Raw genomic sequence first — 15,939 nt, forward strand, 5'->3', positions numbered from 1 at the left:
GTGTTTTCCTCTCAAACCTAATAATGTCAAAGTGAGCCACAGATACTATTCGGTTTATGAAAAGTTGGGAGAAGGGACAGCACACAGTATCCTTCTAACGGTACATCTACACATCGACCATTTTCAAGTCTCTTATTTGGTGCACCAATGAGGTCGGTGCTTGAGCTTAGGAATATTTGCACTGCCGAGCAGTACGATTCCACATGACTACTGCTGCTTTTGTATTCGAAGCGCCCTTTCTTGACCTTCACTGGCGACCTCTCAACCAACCAAGTAGCAACACTAAATAAGCATAGCATAGTGGACTGCTGTTGCGTAACAAGAAGTGACCCTAAAAAATTCGAAATCCTGTCCATTCTAGCTTTGGTGCATTTTGACCGCGACGAAAGACAATAATTTCCGGGGGGACCTTTATCCTTGTGTAGCCCCACCACCACCTTAGCACGCTCCAGCGGTGCGAATTATGGATGTAAAATAACAGAATATTTCCCGTCAGAACACTTTAAAGATGCGCTATTTTGTCATTTTTATGGCATACCCAACAAAGCACACTTTGCGACGTTTGAAACCATAGAATGACCAGTGATATGGAATCGACCTTGCCAATTTCTAAAAGGTTGCAGCGGATTTGTAAAAGCTATTTGGCCAAGTGCTATTTGGGCAAGGGTTTTTATGAGAAATGTTCGTTCTGTTGCTGTTTTTAAGAGAATGTTTTTCGGGGGCGAAGAGAATGCTTGTTACCTTCTAATTTACATTGGTAAAAAGAAAATTCTTGGTAATGTTTGGAGCAGTTGGAACAGTTTTTAGTGAAAGGAGAAGCAATGGTTGGTGCAGAACATTCAGGTACAATGCGAAACTAAAAATTCTTTACTCCATCCACCTGGACGTTTTCTGTGCTGTTGCAATAGGGGGCCACATCCGCATTTTATACTTCTAAAAACAAGGACCCTAAGACTCCGCTTTCTCTGGACGGGCAGAAATGAAAACAGAAACAAAAAAAACTCCCCAATCTATCCCCCATAGAAAACAGAAGTGCCGGTATAGCTTGTAGAGTTAGGACACATTAAACAGACATGGTTGTTTCAGCTACGAGTTGTGGATTTGCACGTGTACGCTGTCAGCAAAGGGAAGCGTTTGTGATTAGTGCCGCTCAGTTTTACCTTCTACCATTACAGTCTTGTGATTCCTATGGTACACTGCGAATGGTTTTGCCAAAGTAACAATACAAAATGGCTGTGATTTAGCTTTCCTTAAGTCTAGTTGATAGCGATAGCTTCACTACCCTGGCTAAGCAACTTGTCGAGGTGGGGTCTAGGTGTGGTTTCTCAATGATATAAAGACATGTTTGCATGAATACACCGCTTATTGTCATATTTTTTTCTCCTCACCGCGTTTCTTAAGCCTCGCCGCTGTACGAGCGACTGCAGCTGGATGTTCATCTTCCTTCATTGCACACGGCTCTGCGCAGCACATGGCCTCCTGGCCTTTCTTTGTGGCACGCGCTTTTCGCGGCGGCAGCATCCTCGTCTTCCTCCGCCAAGTGGCGACACGGGTACCGCGCAGGCCACAGTTCCTTCCTGGCTATCTCTCACGAGAAGGGTCGCAGGCTGGGCTTGTTGCAAAGACATATTTTTTAATGACAGCAGCACGAACTTATACAAAGACAAAGGAAGTGGAGCACCAGTTGTTCGCTGGAGAGAGCATAAATTGTCATTAAAGGGCCATCGTTACCCCATCTTTCTTCACATTGTACTAAGGGATACAGACGTAAAAGTAATTTTTCTGCAACTGACATTTTATTAGGCACCGGAAATAAAACTCCCCGTGAAGCTGTGGAAGTGTTCCACATAGCAGAAAGATTAGACAAGTGTGTCAGCCAAGCACGCCTGTGACTTCACCCCAAAGAGATTGAATATATGCGTGGACCTTGACGGTAGCCGCTGTTTATGTAGTTGACTTATGACCGTGCCTTTTGTAAACTTGTTTTGCTCATCTGCAGTGTTTTTTATTGTTTTGTGTTAAGTGTTTAAACTCATCCTCCGTGATATTAAACTTTAGTTTTTTTTTTTGCCAGCGGCTGTTCTTGATTTCACTTCGTTTTCCTTTGTTTTTTGTCGCGCTGGTTTCATCAAAAAATAAGCTTATCTCTCCTCTGCAAGCTTTCTGTCCCCGCCATCGGGCCGCTCCTCCATGCCGTGCGATTGCAGAAGGCGTGTGGTTTGACCCATTTCTTTCAGGGTCAAAACTGGTCACCCCGCGAAGAGCGCCCGAGGTAGCGTAGTGTAGCTGTCGTGACCAAGGGTAACTTAAGGATGTTCGATCAATGCACAACCTAGTCTTATTCGTTTGATAGGGTTGTGTTTCACTAGTTATGGAGAAGCGGTCGAGCACAGGACTTACAAAGCATTTGCAGACAATGCGCGTCCTATGCATAGCACAGCCCTCCTGGAACTAGCTGCCGAGAAACACGCGCAGACAGACGGAACCTTCCTTTTTGTCCTTCAGATTGAGGGAGCTCCTGTGATAGGTTGGGAGCACAGCGTGGTCGGGCGCATCATTTGTGGGCACCGTGGCTAGGTGCGGGCGAGGAGTGCCAGCTGCGGGATTCGAACGGCAGCTGCGGAAGAGGGGGGTGAGGGGAGGTGTCCGAAAAAGGAGAGTTTTGGCGTATGGCGACAACGCCAATGGCACAAGTTAGCCAGTCCAATTTTCGCTTTAGGAGTTTCTTCACAAAGACGTCATACGGCGATGAATCGATATGATTTCTCGCCACCATATGAGAGTCTCGACCGTTCAGCTTTAGCTTTACGTTTTCCTTCCGTAATACAGCTGAATAGTAAAGCAGGTGTTAGCACCCCATGTAACTCCACAGCATTCCAGCGTATATAGCCATAATATTCGCAGTGGGAACCACAGAGTAGCGATATTAGCCTTTGGTGTTTTTCTTCGAATCAAGATTCAGAAATTAGGTACTCAGAAAATGTCCGCTATTGTGGTAGCGCTTCAGACCTATGTCAACACCCAAAAACACCCACGTAAAGCCAGCAGGTGTCAGCTTCAAGCACTCGACGTTTCATCTGACACTTTCCAACCTGTTGGCTCGGACCTATTTGGCCTCCATCCTTCAATATCGGTAATCATTGGATAGCGGTCAACAGAGAGACGCGCCATGCGTTCAGGGCATCACCCCCAACTTCAAGCGCCATGAGCGTTGCTGGCTTTCTTGTGCACATCGTGATTTTTCATCACAATGCCTCTGAAACGTGCTCAGGGATGACGGCCGCTCCATCCTCAAACATAAAGCCCAAAATATCCAGTGCTTACAATAACTAAATTCAGGTTATTAGGCCTATAGAACGGTGTAAAAAGACGCTCATGGATATGGTATCCATGTATGTGTCTCCCGACTACTGCGACTGGCACGCTTCGCTGCCATACGTGAGATTCGCCTATCAATCTCCGCAACATTTTTCAGACAGCTACTTGCGATTTTAACGTCTATTCTTCAGAGAGCGGACCAGCCTATGGGCGCACTGATGTGGATGTGAGCTGCACCACGCTCGGAGAACACACACGATATAATTGCCCAAGCTGATGTGGATAGACAAGAAACCTGTGAGAGGTTTGCAGAATCGCAGCTAATTTAAAGTGCCGTAATGAGCCCCTTCAATGTCCATCCCCGTTCCCTCCTGGTTTTCTTGTGTTGGTTTCGTACCCATCACGAAGTGTCAGCATTTCTACGAAAATGCTCTTTCACTATGCTATACCAAACTGCGTCATTTTCCAAGTCACTGACGTGACGTATGAAGTCGTTCCGGTGGCCAGGACCCTTGAGGTCCGCACGTTCCAACCGACATCGAGCATGTGTCTTCCTCAAATCGCCTTATCCTTGGAGCCCTGTAAAACAACTCCTCTTTTGCTACACATTAGCTCTAACGAAAACGGTGCTCCAACCCCTACAAGGGTTATGTAACACGCCCTTTTGGAGGCAGCCTAGTAAGAAACAAGAACTACACATATTTGGGCGCTTGGGCGAGTATGTCGTAGCCGACAACAAAGAAAAACCGTCAGCGTTTGAGTGCACAAGCTGTCTGCTGCGATACTACTGACAAGGGGCTGACGGGGTGCGCACATAAAACAGATGGTCTTTGTGGGGCTACTTAACCGCTGAAATTTTCGTTTGCCGGTCTGTCTGTCTGTCTCTCCCTCCTTTTCGCCTCCCGGCTAGTGTTAAGGCAGATGTTGAACGAAACGTTTATATACCCAAACCGTACCTAAATACGTAAGCCGGGTGGCAATGTTTGTACACGTCACCATTGTTGAGCCAAAACCAAACATTGGGGATATATGAGGCAAAGTATCAGCTCCTAGATAATATGTGCAGTGTTCTTTTATAACAAATGGCATAAATGCTTCATTGTTACGATAGAAAATGAAATACTAGATAATATGTGCAGTGCTATTTTATAAAAATTGGTATAAATGCTTCATTGTTACGATAGAAAGTGAAATACTAGAACCTGCTAGGATACGAGGTACTTCGATGGACAGACACTTGAGGCCGTACTCGTTGGAGCGGCCGGGAGCCCCAGAATAATAGCTATGGTGGCGCCATCCGGTATAATCCGTGGGTGCGCTACTCTGTGGGTTTCCTACCCTCACGTCCACGTGGCGCCACAGGCCTCACGGGCAAACTCTTTGTATGTTTTGTTTCACCGTTCGTACCTCAAACCCGGTTTTGTACAACTCTCGACTGCGTTCTTTCAACGTGTCCTAAAGAACGTCGAGGTACTCAAGTATGCCTTGTACTATAGTGTACACAGACCCGTGGTCTGCATGGTTGGGAATGCATCCGACGTCGAGGAATGGGATGGTGGCACTCACGGTGCCAGCGGTAGCAGTGCGAGTGTGCAGCATCATCGTGCCTGCACGCTGGCGTCACCGGAGATGGCAGGGCCACTACTTCGGCGCATCTTTAGTATATGAGCAGTCAGTGACCCTTCCACACAGTAAATACATATATGATTCTCAAATAATTCTTCTTTGACAACTGTAATTTTATACAGTACCACATGCGAGCCAAAACGTTTTAATGACCAGGAGTTCCCGACACACGGGATGGCACTAGAGGGAACGCGGTAAAAATGAACTCTTCTTAAACGTGCCTTTTCATGAAGGAAATTATAGGGGAACAGCATCATCGGTAACGAAGACGTATGTAGAAGGGGCGGCAGAAGACTATCGTTTTTTGACGACATTTATAGTTGAGAAAGCTGATACGCGGGTACTATTTTCTAAACATAGTTCCAGCTTCACATGTAATTACGGTGTCACTCGCAACAGTGTGTATCGAATGGGACAAAGCGAATCATCAGATTCGAGCCTACCGGTTTACATTATTTTTATTCGATTGATTCTTGAATGCAGTATAATCTTCATCGGCTGCATACCTTATTGCTAAGTTATAAATGAAAAAGGAAAGAGCCCTCCGTTTCATCTTTAAAGTTTGAACATTCCGGCTCCTCCACAGAGTTCTTGAGAACAGCTTATATCACTACTTCATCGTAATGAGCTAAAACGTGGCGTCGTCTGTTAATTTTTAAAATAACACATGACAGCCGAGAAATTCAGTGTTGCACTGTTCTTGGTGGGAAAAAAGCGCTACGACGACAAGGACACGACGTTGTTTGCCACATTCATGCATGGGCAGTGAGTGAATCTGTTATTTTTTTATGACAGTTGCCGTAAATATTCACGTTTTTGGTTGTTGTTTTCAGGCGTTTGTGGAGGTGACCTCCGGTCCTCATCAGGGGTGATAACAAGTCCATTGTACCCAAAGGACTACCCACCGGACACCAACTGCACATGGAATATTATTGGTAGCCCAACGGAGCGAATAGTCTTGGTTTTCACGAACATCAGCATCGAGCGTTGTGACGTGAGCGGAGGAATTTTCCCTTAACATTTGAAATACTCACTTCATTCAATTTATCTTATTGACTTAAACTTGTTGCCGTAAATAAGGCGCGCTCATGCGCAGCGTGCTTCCAGTATTTGACATTGTCCTTGCCTAGCATTCTTGATTGGTAACACGAATAGGCTTTAAATCCTGATCAATTTTGTCGTACAATTTTTTTCTAAGCGTCCAAAAACTTCTTCAGAAGCTAAATATAGAAGATGTTACTTGCGCTGATAGTTTTTGTTTACCGTCATAAGCTGTCTTTTTCGCCGGAGCCAAAACTATCGTTTCATGGAAGTATATCGTATTGATGACATCGTATATCGTATTGATAGAAGTATTGATGACAGCATGCCGTAAGTGTGTGATCTCTTGCCATTCCATACATGCCAGGAGCAGCAACACGCCATTGCAACATTGCTCAGCACACTTTTTAGCATGTTAGACCACGCCTAGGGTATCCATAGTTGTATTATTTCTCTGCATAGGCAAGTGTGTGATATTTACAAAGTTTGTCTTGAATGAAACAGAGAATCCCTGACGCATTGACGGCACATTGTCTACAAAGGGTGGCCGAGTCATCTTGTCGTGCGCCGTTAACCGTTATTTATGTTTTATTTTCGCTCCTGGTTTGTGTACTTTTATTTTAGTACGAGTGTTGTTGACACAGGCGTCTGTTGCAAAGATGAGGAGTTGCCGCGGGTGCTCGATGTGCACGGGTGTTGAGGCAACCATCTAAACACGGAAATCGCACAGCTGGGCTGTTAAAAATTTTAGTCCTAAGATCTCGCTTCACAAACGCTTAGTTTGGTTATGGGGCTCCAGGAAGTGTGACCTTAGCCGCGGATATCTCCGCGGAAGAGCAGCGAATTGTAAGGACCCCTTCGTGTTCCCTGCAAGTGATCTCCTGTAAGTTGCTTGGTATGTAACCCTAAAAACAGCAGGAGGTGCTGGACGCAAGCGCAATCATTGCTTCGCACAGGCTGCTGCACGCAGCGCTGTGCAGCGCCGGTGAGTGTCTTCGTAGTTGCGCGGCCAATATAAATCTCACTCCTCAGTCAATGCTCGAAGAACACACATGAGTTTATACGCCGGTTGTGGTTACTGATTTATACGATGGACTGGTTTGCCTCTTCATAAAATATACACGCCACACTTAGCAGCGTATTACACATACGTTGCTCTCATAGTTGCTACCTTGTACGTCGCACAGATAAGGCGGTGCCGTAGCTGTAACACTGACGTCGCTGAAAGAAGGTTTGATAAGTCCCTGTGTTAAAAACTGAATAATATTATGGTGTGGATTATTCAAGTTTACATATATTTCAAGGATGTCAGAGTCAAGAGTGCTTTTATCAGGTTGGTGTCGGTGTCATCATCAGCCTGTCTGCGCCCACTGAAGGGCAAATGCTTCTCCCCATACATCCGCAATTATCCCGGTTCTGCGCTAACTTCGACCAATTGATCCCTAAAACTTCTTGTTTTCATCTGCCTACCCAACATTCTTCCGCCCCCTGCCCCTCTTGCTCTTCTGGGGATGAATTCTGTTATCCTTAACGACCAACGTTGATATTGGTTTCGCATTTTTTGCCCTGCGCACGTCTATTTCTCCTTCTCAATTGCGACTAACATGTCCTTAACACGCCTTTGTTCCCTCACCCACTCCGCTCTCGTATAGTCCCTTAACGTTACAGCTATAATCTTCCGTGCCATTTCTCACTGAAGCGTGCTCAATTTAAGTTGTACCCTATTAGTGCGCCTCCAAGGTTGTGAACTTTAGGTAAGTACCGGTAAAAAGCAGTTGTTATACACTTTCCCCTTCAGGGACAACAGTAGCTGCCATTCATTCTCTGAAAAAATCTGACGAATGCAGCCTATCGTATTTTTATCCGTCTAATTATCTCTGCATCGTGGTTCGTTTCCCGGTAACTATTTGGCCTAACTAGATATATTTGCTTACCACTTCCACTGCATCGCGACCCATATCAAACTGCTGTGATCTCGCAACGCTATTGAGCATTACTTTAATTTCTGCATAATATTTGTCAGGCTCACGATTCTACTCTGCTTGCTCAGTGCGGTAATCATGCATTGCAATTCGTCACCCGAGTTACTTAGCAAGACAACGTCATCAGCAAAGTTTATGTTAATGAGGTATTGTTCATTAACCAATATGCCCACCAGTTCCAAATTCAATGTTCAGAAAACCTCTTGTAAACACGCTATAAATAACATTGGAGAGATCCGGCCTCCTTGCTGACGCCCTTCCTTAGAGGTTTTTTTTTGGCTCGCCTTATGGAGGGCTAGGGTAGCCGTGTACCCATTATAGATATCTTATATTCTTGGTTAATGTTCGTCTACACCCTGATTCCGCAATGCATGGATGGCAATTGAGGTTTCGACCGAGTCTAATGCTTTCTCATAATATATGAAGGCAATATACAGGGGTTCAGTATACTACACGAATTTGTGTATCACCTGATTGATCATATGAATATGGTCTATTGTGGAATAGCCTTTACGTACCCTGTGTGGTCTTTAGGTTGATTTGATTCTACGGTGCCTGAAATAATATTAGCGATTGCCTTGGTAAGAACTTTGTTGAAGGCTTACAATGCGCTGATCGGCTTGTGGTTTTCCCAGTCCGTCATGTCATCTTTCTAATGTTTCCTCAAGTAATGTTGCTAAACGTGATGTCAGATTTGTGTAATAAATGAGGCTACTTCGGGTGGCGTAAGCCAACCCGAGAAGAGGGAAGCATTCTGCACCAACGGTATATGAGATCTAGAGGATCGTGCTCCTGAAGATTTAGTGTATCAAGCAACACTTTTTAAGGAAATCGCTTTGATTAGCTTAATGAGCACCGATCTTATCACCCAAACAATACCTTTGGTGAAAAATGCCTTCTGTCGGCGGAGGAGTACCCACAAGCTTTGTATTCGTACCACAGGACTGCAGTTGCGACTACGTAATGGCCTACACGAAGCAGGCCGGTAAGGTATTACGGAAGCACGGACCGTTCTGTGGTTACAAAGTGCCCGGTGTGATCACCTCCGAAGCAAACAACCTCGTGGTGAATTTTATATCTGACGACTCTACAGAGATGCCTGGTTTCTCCGCAACATATCGGAAGGGTGAGTAGACGTTTTTTCGTCGATCAGCTCACAAAGCCACATCCTGCTGCGGTGTCATTATATAACTTGTCTAGAATAAATCGTTATGAGAGAATGTTGTGACCAAATGTTTTTTTCTTTTGCCAGGAATCATATTTTGTGTGGACAACGTGTGCAGAGTGCCGCCGTTAACTAGAACGTCTCTAAAGGACCTGTGGAGTGGCTTGCAGGGTGCACTTCATTATATATAGCATTTGCAAACAAGTAATTTTACGAATTCATTTACCATGAATATTCATGCAATATTACTCCATGTTCTCGCAAACGTACTACTCGTTTTCAGTAAACGTTAAAAAGAACAATATTAGGCCACAACAGTTGCACGAAAATTAGCCCTGTGTGACGTTCGGACTTTGACACCAGGTTCACCGTTCGTACCATTCCACGTGCGTACGATGACGTCCTTCCCGGGGACGAGCCGAAGCCGACCTTGAAGCACCGGCAGCGCTGGTGCAGTCGTCACGTACGCGCGGAGATCGAACAATGACCGGCCGGACCTCCTTTATTCCCAAACGCGCCATCTCTTCTCTCCACGCAACACTTAGAAGGTACAATAAGGCGTCGAAAGAAGCCCCGGCATCGCAATCTCAACCCGACGGCAAGCGATTCCGCCGGAGGAAGCCACAGTGGGAGTTATCCGAAAGCGCGCGTCTGCATCCCGGCGCGAGAACGAGACGGGGAAGAACGCCGCTTTCTGCACCGTCTACCAGCAAGGACCAGCGGGCGTGCTGCTGCACTCTGAGATTACTTCGTCACCCTAGCGGAGTACATGTTCTCCTGCTTGAGAGCTCGAGCACCCGGTCCAGAGGTGAGCGTATGCCTTCCGTGCACCTCGGCGCGAGAGCGAAGGATCTCGCCTCCGCGGCCCAGAACGAGCCACCCGCCCTAAACGCTTCTACCTGACCAGGAGCTAGACAGGCGTCGATGCTACTCATCCTCGAGACCGTCGAGGAAGCGGGCACTGTTTAAACCCTTATTAATTAAAATTAACTGTTATCTGTAGATACCATTCGTGTTTGTTTTCCTCTCAAGTCTGTGTAGACATACTCAAAGGGGAAACGCTGACCCAGACCCTTAAGGGCTCGTCACAAGTGGTGGCAGCGGTGGGATTCAACCAAACTGAAATTGTAGAGATAGGTGTCGGATGTGAACCCCCCCCCCCCTTCCCCGTCCTCACGCCTTAGAGGAAACCAAACACCATGACCGAGCTTACCATTACCCGAGCGAATGTCCTAGGCGTGAGCGTCAGGACGCTGGGGGCAATGGTTCCGGCAATTAGGCTGGACAGAAACGGGATAACCATCCAGGACTTCCTACGTGTATCGAGCAGGGGGTGGGCGGGGGTCTTGGCGTATGGATACAGGCACAGACGGCGGGAATCACACACTGCAAAATGGTCCGTGAGGCCTACGACTTTGCATGGCATGAGGAGGCTGTCACTGCGGCAATGACTTACGCCGAGTTTAAAGTTTACTGACGAAGAGGTTTGTTACGGATCCAGAGTGTGTAAAACTAAACGAGGTGTTTGTCCGCAAAACTAAAAGATGGTGCAGACGTGCAGTCGTTCGCAAGCAGGCTCTGTGCGCTGGGCAATGCAGCACTGGGGACTGAGCATGGCGCCGCGACGCAGGATGAGCGCCAGCTGCGCAAGGAGCTTTTGGACACGCAGCTTTGTACCCAAATCCTCGACGGAGAGCGAGACGCGGTCCACAGATTCACGCTTTCCCGCGACCACAACTTTACCGGAGAGGCTGTTAAAGCGGCTGTGAGGGAAGAGAAAAACGAGCGAGCAGCAAATCACGGCCGCATTCCGGTACGAAGCCTGCGAGGGGGAGATGAGACAACTGACGAGCTTCGCGAGGGCCTCGAAAGGGAGAACGCCTGTAGGAATCCAGCATGGAGCTGCAACATGAACAAATGCAAGAAGACTGCAGGGGTCACGGCCGCAGAATGAGGCAGCTGAGATGCCATGCGTGCGGGGAGGTAGGACACATTTCTAGGAATGGCAGGCAGCACGATCACTCTCCAGGATGACCGTGAGGGGATGATAAAGGTAGCGTGGATAATGCCGTAGTTATTTCCGCTTCCTGGACGAACCAGGTAAACTAGTCGAGCCCCCTTCAGGCGGCACGTGCGCAGGAGAAAGCGAAGGGGGCAGTCTACAAATCATAGTTAACGTATGCGGGATTCTAGACCAGTAATTGATGGCGAAACAGGGGGAGCAGCTATGAAATGCCTGATTGACACTGGCTCAAAAGTAAGCCCCATCGGAGAAAGCGCTCTAAACGGCGTTTTGTCCGACTGGCGAACGAGACTTCAGTCGGTAGAGCAAGTACCATGCCTCATTAGTACCATGGGTGAACGTTTGGAAATTATAACACGCCGTGAAGTTTTCTTGGAAACTGGGGGAACGCACTGTTACGGCAACGCTGTTCGGGTGCACAGAGAGGGCGAGGTTGCCGGTAGCTGTTCTAATTGGGCAAAACATCCTCTCCGAAGAAAAGGTCCATTTGCTACTAAGCAGAGGTGCCATAAGAATAAGGGGCGTCGAGATCCCGATTATAAACTGGGGAGGTAAAAACAAAGAGACCAGCAGAAACAACGACTCCCATCCTTGCGACGGCGGGCCGGTACGCCTCGCCGAGGAAATTGTACTGCCCCAATTTAGCGAGTGTGTTTTGATGGGTGAGGTAACTTCAGAGCTGGCTAGGGGGCAGCTGGGTTTAGCGGAACTTTAGTTAGAGCTACCGATAATGGCAAGGTACCCTTGCGCATAATTACACGACACTTGGGGAGGTTAAGTTACCGCACACAAACATATCGGTGCCCTCATACCGGCGGTGGTAGCCGAGAGGTCTGCGGAAAAGACAGTTTTCCGGCGTGTAGACGCAGCCGACCTCTGCAGCCGGTTTGACCTCTCGCACGTGGCCGAATCAGATAAATCCGTGTTTAGAGAGTTAATCACAGAGTTCGCCCCGTTTTTTTCAGCAGCGCCATGGATATCGGCCACTGCAAGGTGATCAAACACTGCGTTTCGATTGACGATTAGACCTCGGTGTACCGCAGTGCGTATCGAATCTCCTCCTTCAAAAGGAATAGATGGTACGACAGGTGGAGGAGCTACTCGACGGAGACATAATCGAGCATTCTACGTCTCCATGCGGTGCACTGGCACTGCTGGTGGAGAAGCCAGATGGGTCGCACCCTTTCGTTGTCGATTACTACGACTTGAACTGCGTCACTCGCGTAGACCCTTACTCGCTACCGAACGTTTTGCAGACACTGTCGGAACTCCGTTCTGCGAAGTTTTTCTCACTGGTAGATATGGCCTCCAGATAGTGGCTGATAGAAATGCATGTGCACGACAAAGAAAACACGGCGTTCAATACGTCTTCAGGGCACTACCAGTGGCGATGCATGCCCATGGGGCTTGTAAACAGCGCAGCGGTCTGCAATGCACGGGAGACGTCATCCAAGCTGGTTTTTAGGCAAAATGTGTCATGCATATCTGGTCGACATAATTGTGTACCGTAGCATATTTCAGAGCCACCTAACCGACCTGCGTAGTGTTTTTTTAAAAGATACATGCAGCTAGACGTAAAGTCAAACCGTCCAAATGCCAATTTCTTCGCCCCGAAGTAAAAACCTAGGACACATTGTATTGGCGGAGGCAGTTCGGCCAGTCCCGTTAGAACTACAATGTGTTTAGGAATTTCCGGAACACAGAACAGAAACTGAAGTCAGGCAGTTCCTGGGCCTCTTGTCCTATTACAGGCGACACATTCCGCAGTTCGCCGAACAGGTGCGCTCTTTAACTCAGCTGAGATCTAATAAACCGTTCAGATGGGGAGAGAAGGAGCAAGCACCTTTCTCGGCTATGAAGCGCATGCTGACGGAGGCTCCCTTGCTGAAGTTCGCCTATTTCAGCAGGCCATTCTCACTCACGACAGGCGCCTCCAAGGTGGCGATAGGGGCGGTGTTATCGCAGAAGTTCGACGGCAAAGATTACCCGGTAGTCGAACCCGGAGCTGAACCCCGCTGCGATAGAAATACGGCGCTACCGAACTGGAGCTCCTTGCCGTAGTTTAGTCGTGGCGCCATTTTCAGTGTTTCTGATACGAGCGGCAATTTAAGATAGTCGCGGACTGTCAGCCCCTCAATGCACCTTGAATGCTCGCCACCCAAGGTCTAGGCTGGCAAGGGGAACCTCCTTTTGCAGGAGTACGAATGTGAAGTCGTTCGCATGGCGGGAACAATGAATGAATGCTGATTAATCGAGCAGGGTGCCTGCAAGGCCACGCGATCTATTTGTGTCACCGGTAGAGGAGTCCTGCATGAAGCGGGATTAGCTCGACGATCACGACCTCCAGAAAATTGCCAAATTAAACAAAGCAGGCGACAGGGAGGGAAATAAAACATGGCCGACAGCGGTCTACTGCGGTACAGGGACAAGGCAGGGGCCAGTACGGAACGGTCTAATAGTGCCTGCATCAATGAGAGGCGACCTTCTGCGTGTACATCACGATTGTCAGCACGCTGGCCACTAAGGGGTGCGTAAAACTCGGCCGAGGATAGGCATGGCGTACAAGTTGCCATAAATGCCGGGAGACATGCTAGATAATAGTCGGAAGTGACGCTCTTCCGCTCTCCACAAAACCACAACCATCACAAGCGTGTCCATTTGCAGTTGTTCGATGAACTACGCGCACCTTTCCTGCGTACCGCGATGAATTTAGTGTGGCCCCTATCGATTGCCACTTTGGAAGCAAGTACACTCCTGCTTTTGTAGACCACCAGAGCCATTGCGCGGAAGCCTCCTACTGGCAGACCAGAAGGCGGAAACCATAGCGCGCGTTTTCATCGAAGGAGTGATACTGAGGCACGGCGTGCCCGAGCAGCTTCTAACCAATCAGGGCACGAACTTTGTCTCCCGGGTGATAAAGGAGGTGTATGACCTTTTGGGTATAAAAAAATTGCGTATCACCCGGAGTGTAACGGCGCCGTGGAAAGAGTAAATAAAACACTTGTGACCATGTTGTCTTAATACGTAGCATACGACCGACAATATGTGGGACTTGTGGCTTTCTATCGCTGCGCATTCATACAGTACGGCAGTCCAAGAGGGCATAAAAGAAACCCTATTTTCCCTGCGTTACGGTCGCGACGCGGCGATCCCGCGAATTGTTGGTGACACACCTAGATTTCACCATAACACCATGGAGAACTACCGTGTGTAGCGGTCTAAATTCCGTTCGATCTCGCACTAGCTCGCGGTTTACTCACTGAACAAAGTGGCGGAAAAGGAAGTTGCGTAATATTAGACAGCCGAGACGGCCGCTTTCTGGCAGGCGATGGATTTGACGTTAAATTACAAGGCCAGGCCTGCGATCTGGCTAAGAATCTCGCCCCAAAATAGAAAGGCCCCTTCTGTATAGTCGAAAAGCTTTCTATTGTAATGTGCCGAATCAGAGAATTCGGATGAAATACGAAAAAAATTGTAAAGATGAACAAGCTGAAAATTTCTTTAAGTAAAGTAGAGCACGAGCAAGGACTTCCTGAGGGGAGTGGTAGGGGAGACAGTCGCCGGCCTTCGTCCCCGGGACGCGGAAGCCCAGCTACGAAACGGTTCCCGGAAGCTTTACCTGGGGCCGTGCCCGAAAAGGTAATTCAACATTCCAGAACCTCAGCGTTAAACAGCCTACCCCGGCCGAAGCCCATTGATGCCCTACCAAGCAAGCGGGGCCGTCGCGTACCATCCCCGATCAGCATTGGTTCCGTGCATCAGAGTGAAAAAATCTGAATTCCCTTGTTCATATCTTGTTCCCCTAAATATGTATGTTGAAATGTGCTTGGGTGAAGCGCTGAAGGTACAAAACACAAATGGCGTTTGGTGAGGAGATTTAAACGGTGCCACGCTTCCTTGTTGTCTAGAAATATCACCGAAGGAGCCTACTGGGATTTGCGCACAGACTACATGTGTCCAGGGTGTGTCGCGCCATGTTCTGCTATCCTGACCATGAACACCATGGGCCTAAACTCGTGCACATAAAGACTTTTGCACGAACAAATGTCTTCTCTGGGGATAGGCGGGTGTGACGTTCGGATGTTGCCACCGGTGCCACCTTTCGTGCCATTCCAAGTCCGTACAATGCCATTCTTCGCGGGGACCAGCCACAGCCGACATTCAAGCACCCGCAACGTTGGTGGTTCCATCACGTGCGCGCGGGGAGCGAACAATAACAACCGGTCGGACCTCCTTTGTCCCCCAGTGCGACATCCCTTCCCTCCACATAAGGCGTGGAAGGCATGTAAACAAGACCCGGGTTCGCCTTCTCCACCCGACGACAAGGGATTCAATCGGAGGAAGCCGCCGTGGGGGTTATCCGATAGCGCGCTTCTGCATCCAGGCGCGAGAACGAGACGGGGAAGAACGCCGTTTTTTACGCGTTCCACCAACACGTATCAGCGGGCACGCCGCTTCATTCCGACATCACCTCCTCAGCCCAGCGCAGTACGCGTTCCCCATCTCGAGGGCTCGAGCACCCGGTCCTGTGGGGAGCATGCGCCTCCCGTGCACTTTGGCGCGAGAGCGAAGGATCTCGCCCCCCCCCCCTTGCCACGCTTCTACCTGACAGAAACCGGACGAGTGCCGACGCTACCCCGTCCACATGACCGGTGACGGAATGGCACTGTTTAAACCCTACTTGGTTAAACTGAACTGCTTCCTGTTGATATGCGTTCGTGTCTTTGTTTCTTTTACTCTAAACTCTGCGTGGACCCACCTAAACGGGAAACAGTGACCCCCAG

General features: G+C 48.4%; 1 protein-coding gene across 1 annotated transcript in view; it reads left to right on the forward strand.

Annotated features, from left to right (window-relative positions):
• Window positions 1–5,787: 5,787 nt before the first annotated feature.
• The window catches only part of LOC144139993 (uncharacterized), a 37,538-nt gene continuing 27,386 nt past the window's right edge, over window positions 5,788–15,939 (forward strand). Inside the window, exons 1-2 of the mRNA XM_077672210.1 lie at window positions 5,788–5,938; window positions 8,910–9,093. Of these exons, the coding sequence (XP_077528336.1) occupies window positions 8,931–9,093 (163 nt within the window). The 5' untranslated portion in view covers window positions 5,788–5,938; window positions 8,910–8,930. The remainder of the gene's footprint in view (window positions 5,939–8,909; window positions 9,094–15,939) is intronic.

The sequence above is a fragment of the Haemaphysalis longicornis genome, unplaced genomic scaffold (genome assembly GCF_048455015.1).
Source record: "Haemaphysalis longicornis isolate Haplotype H1 unplaced genomic scaffold, Haemaphysalis longicornis Haplotype H1 scaffold_5, whole genome shotgun sequence".
Taxonomy (NCBI): Eukaryota; Metazoa; Arthropoda; class Arachnida; order Ixodida; family Ixodidae; genus Haemaphysalis; species Haemaphysalis longicornis.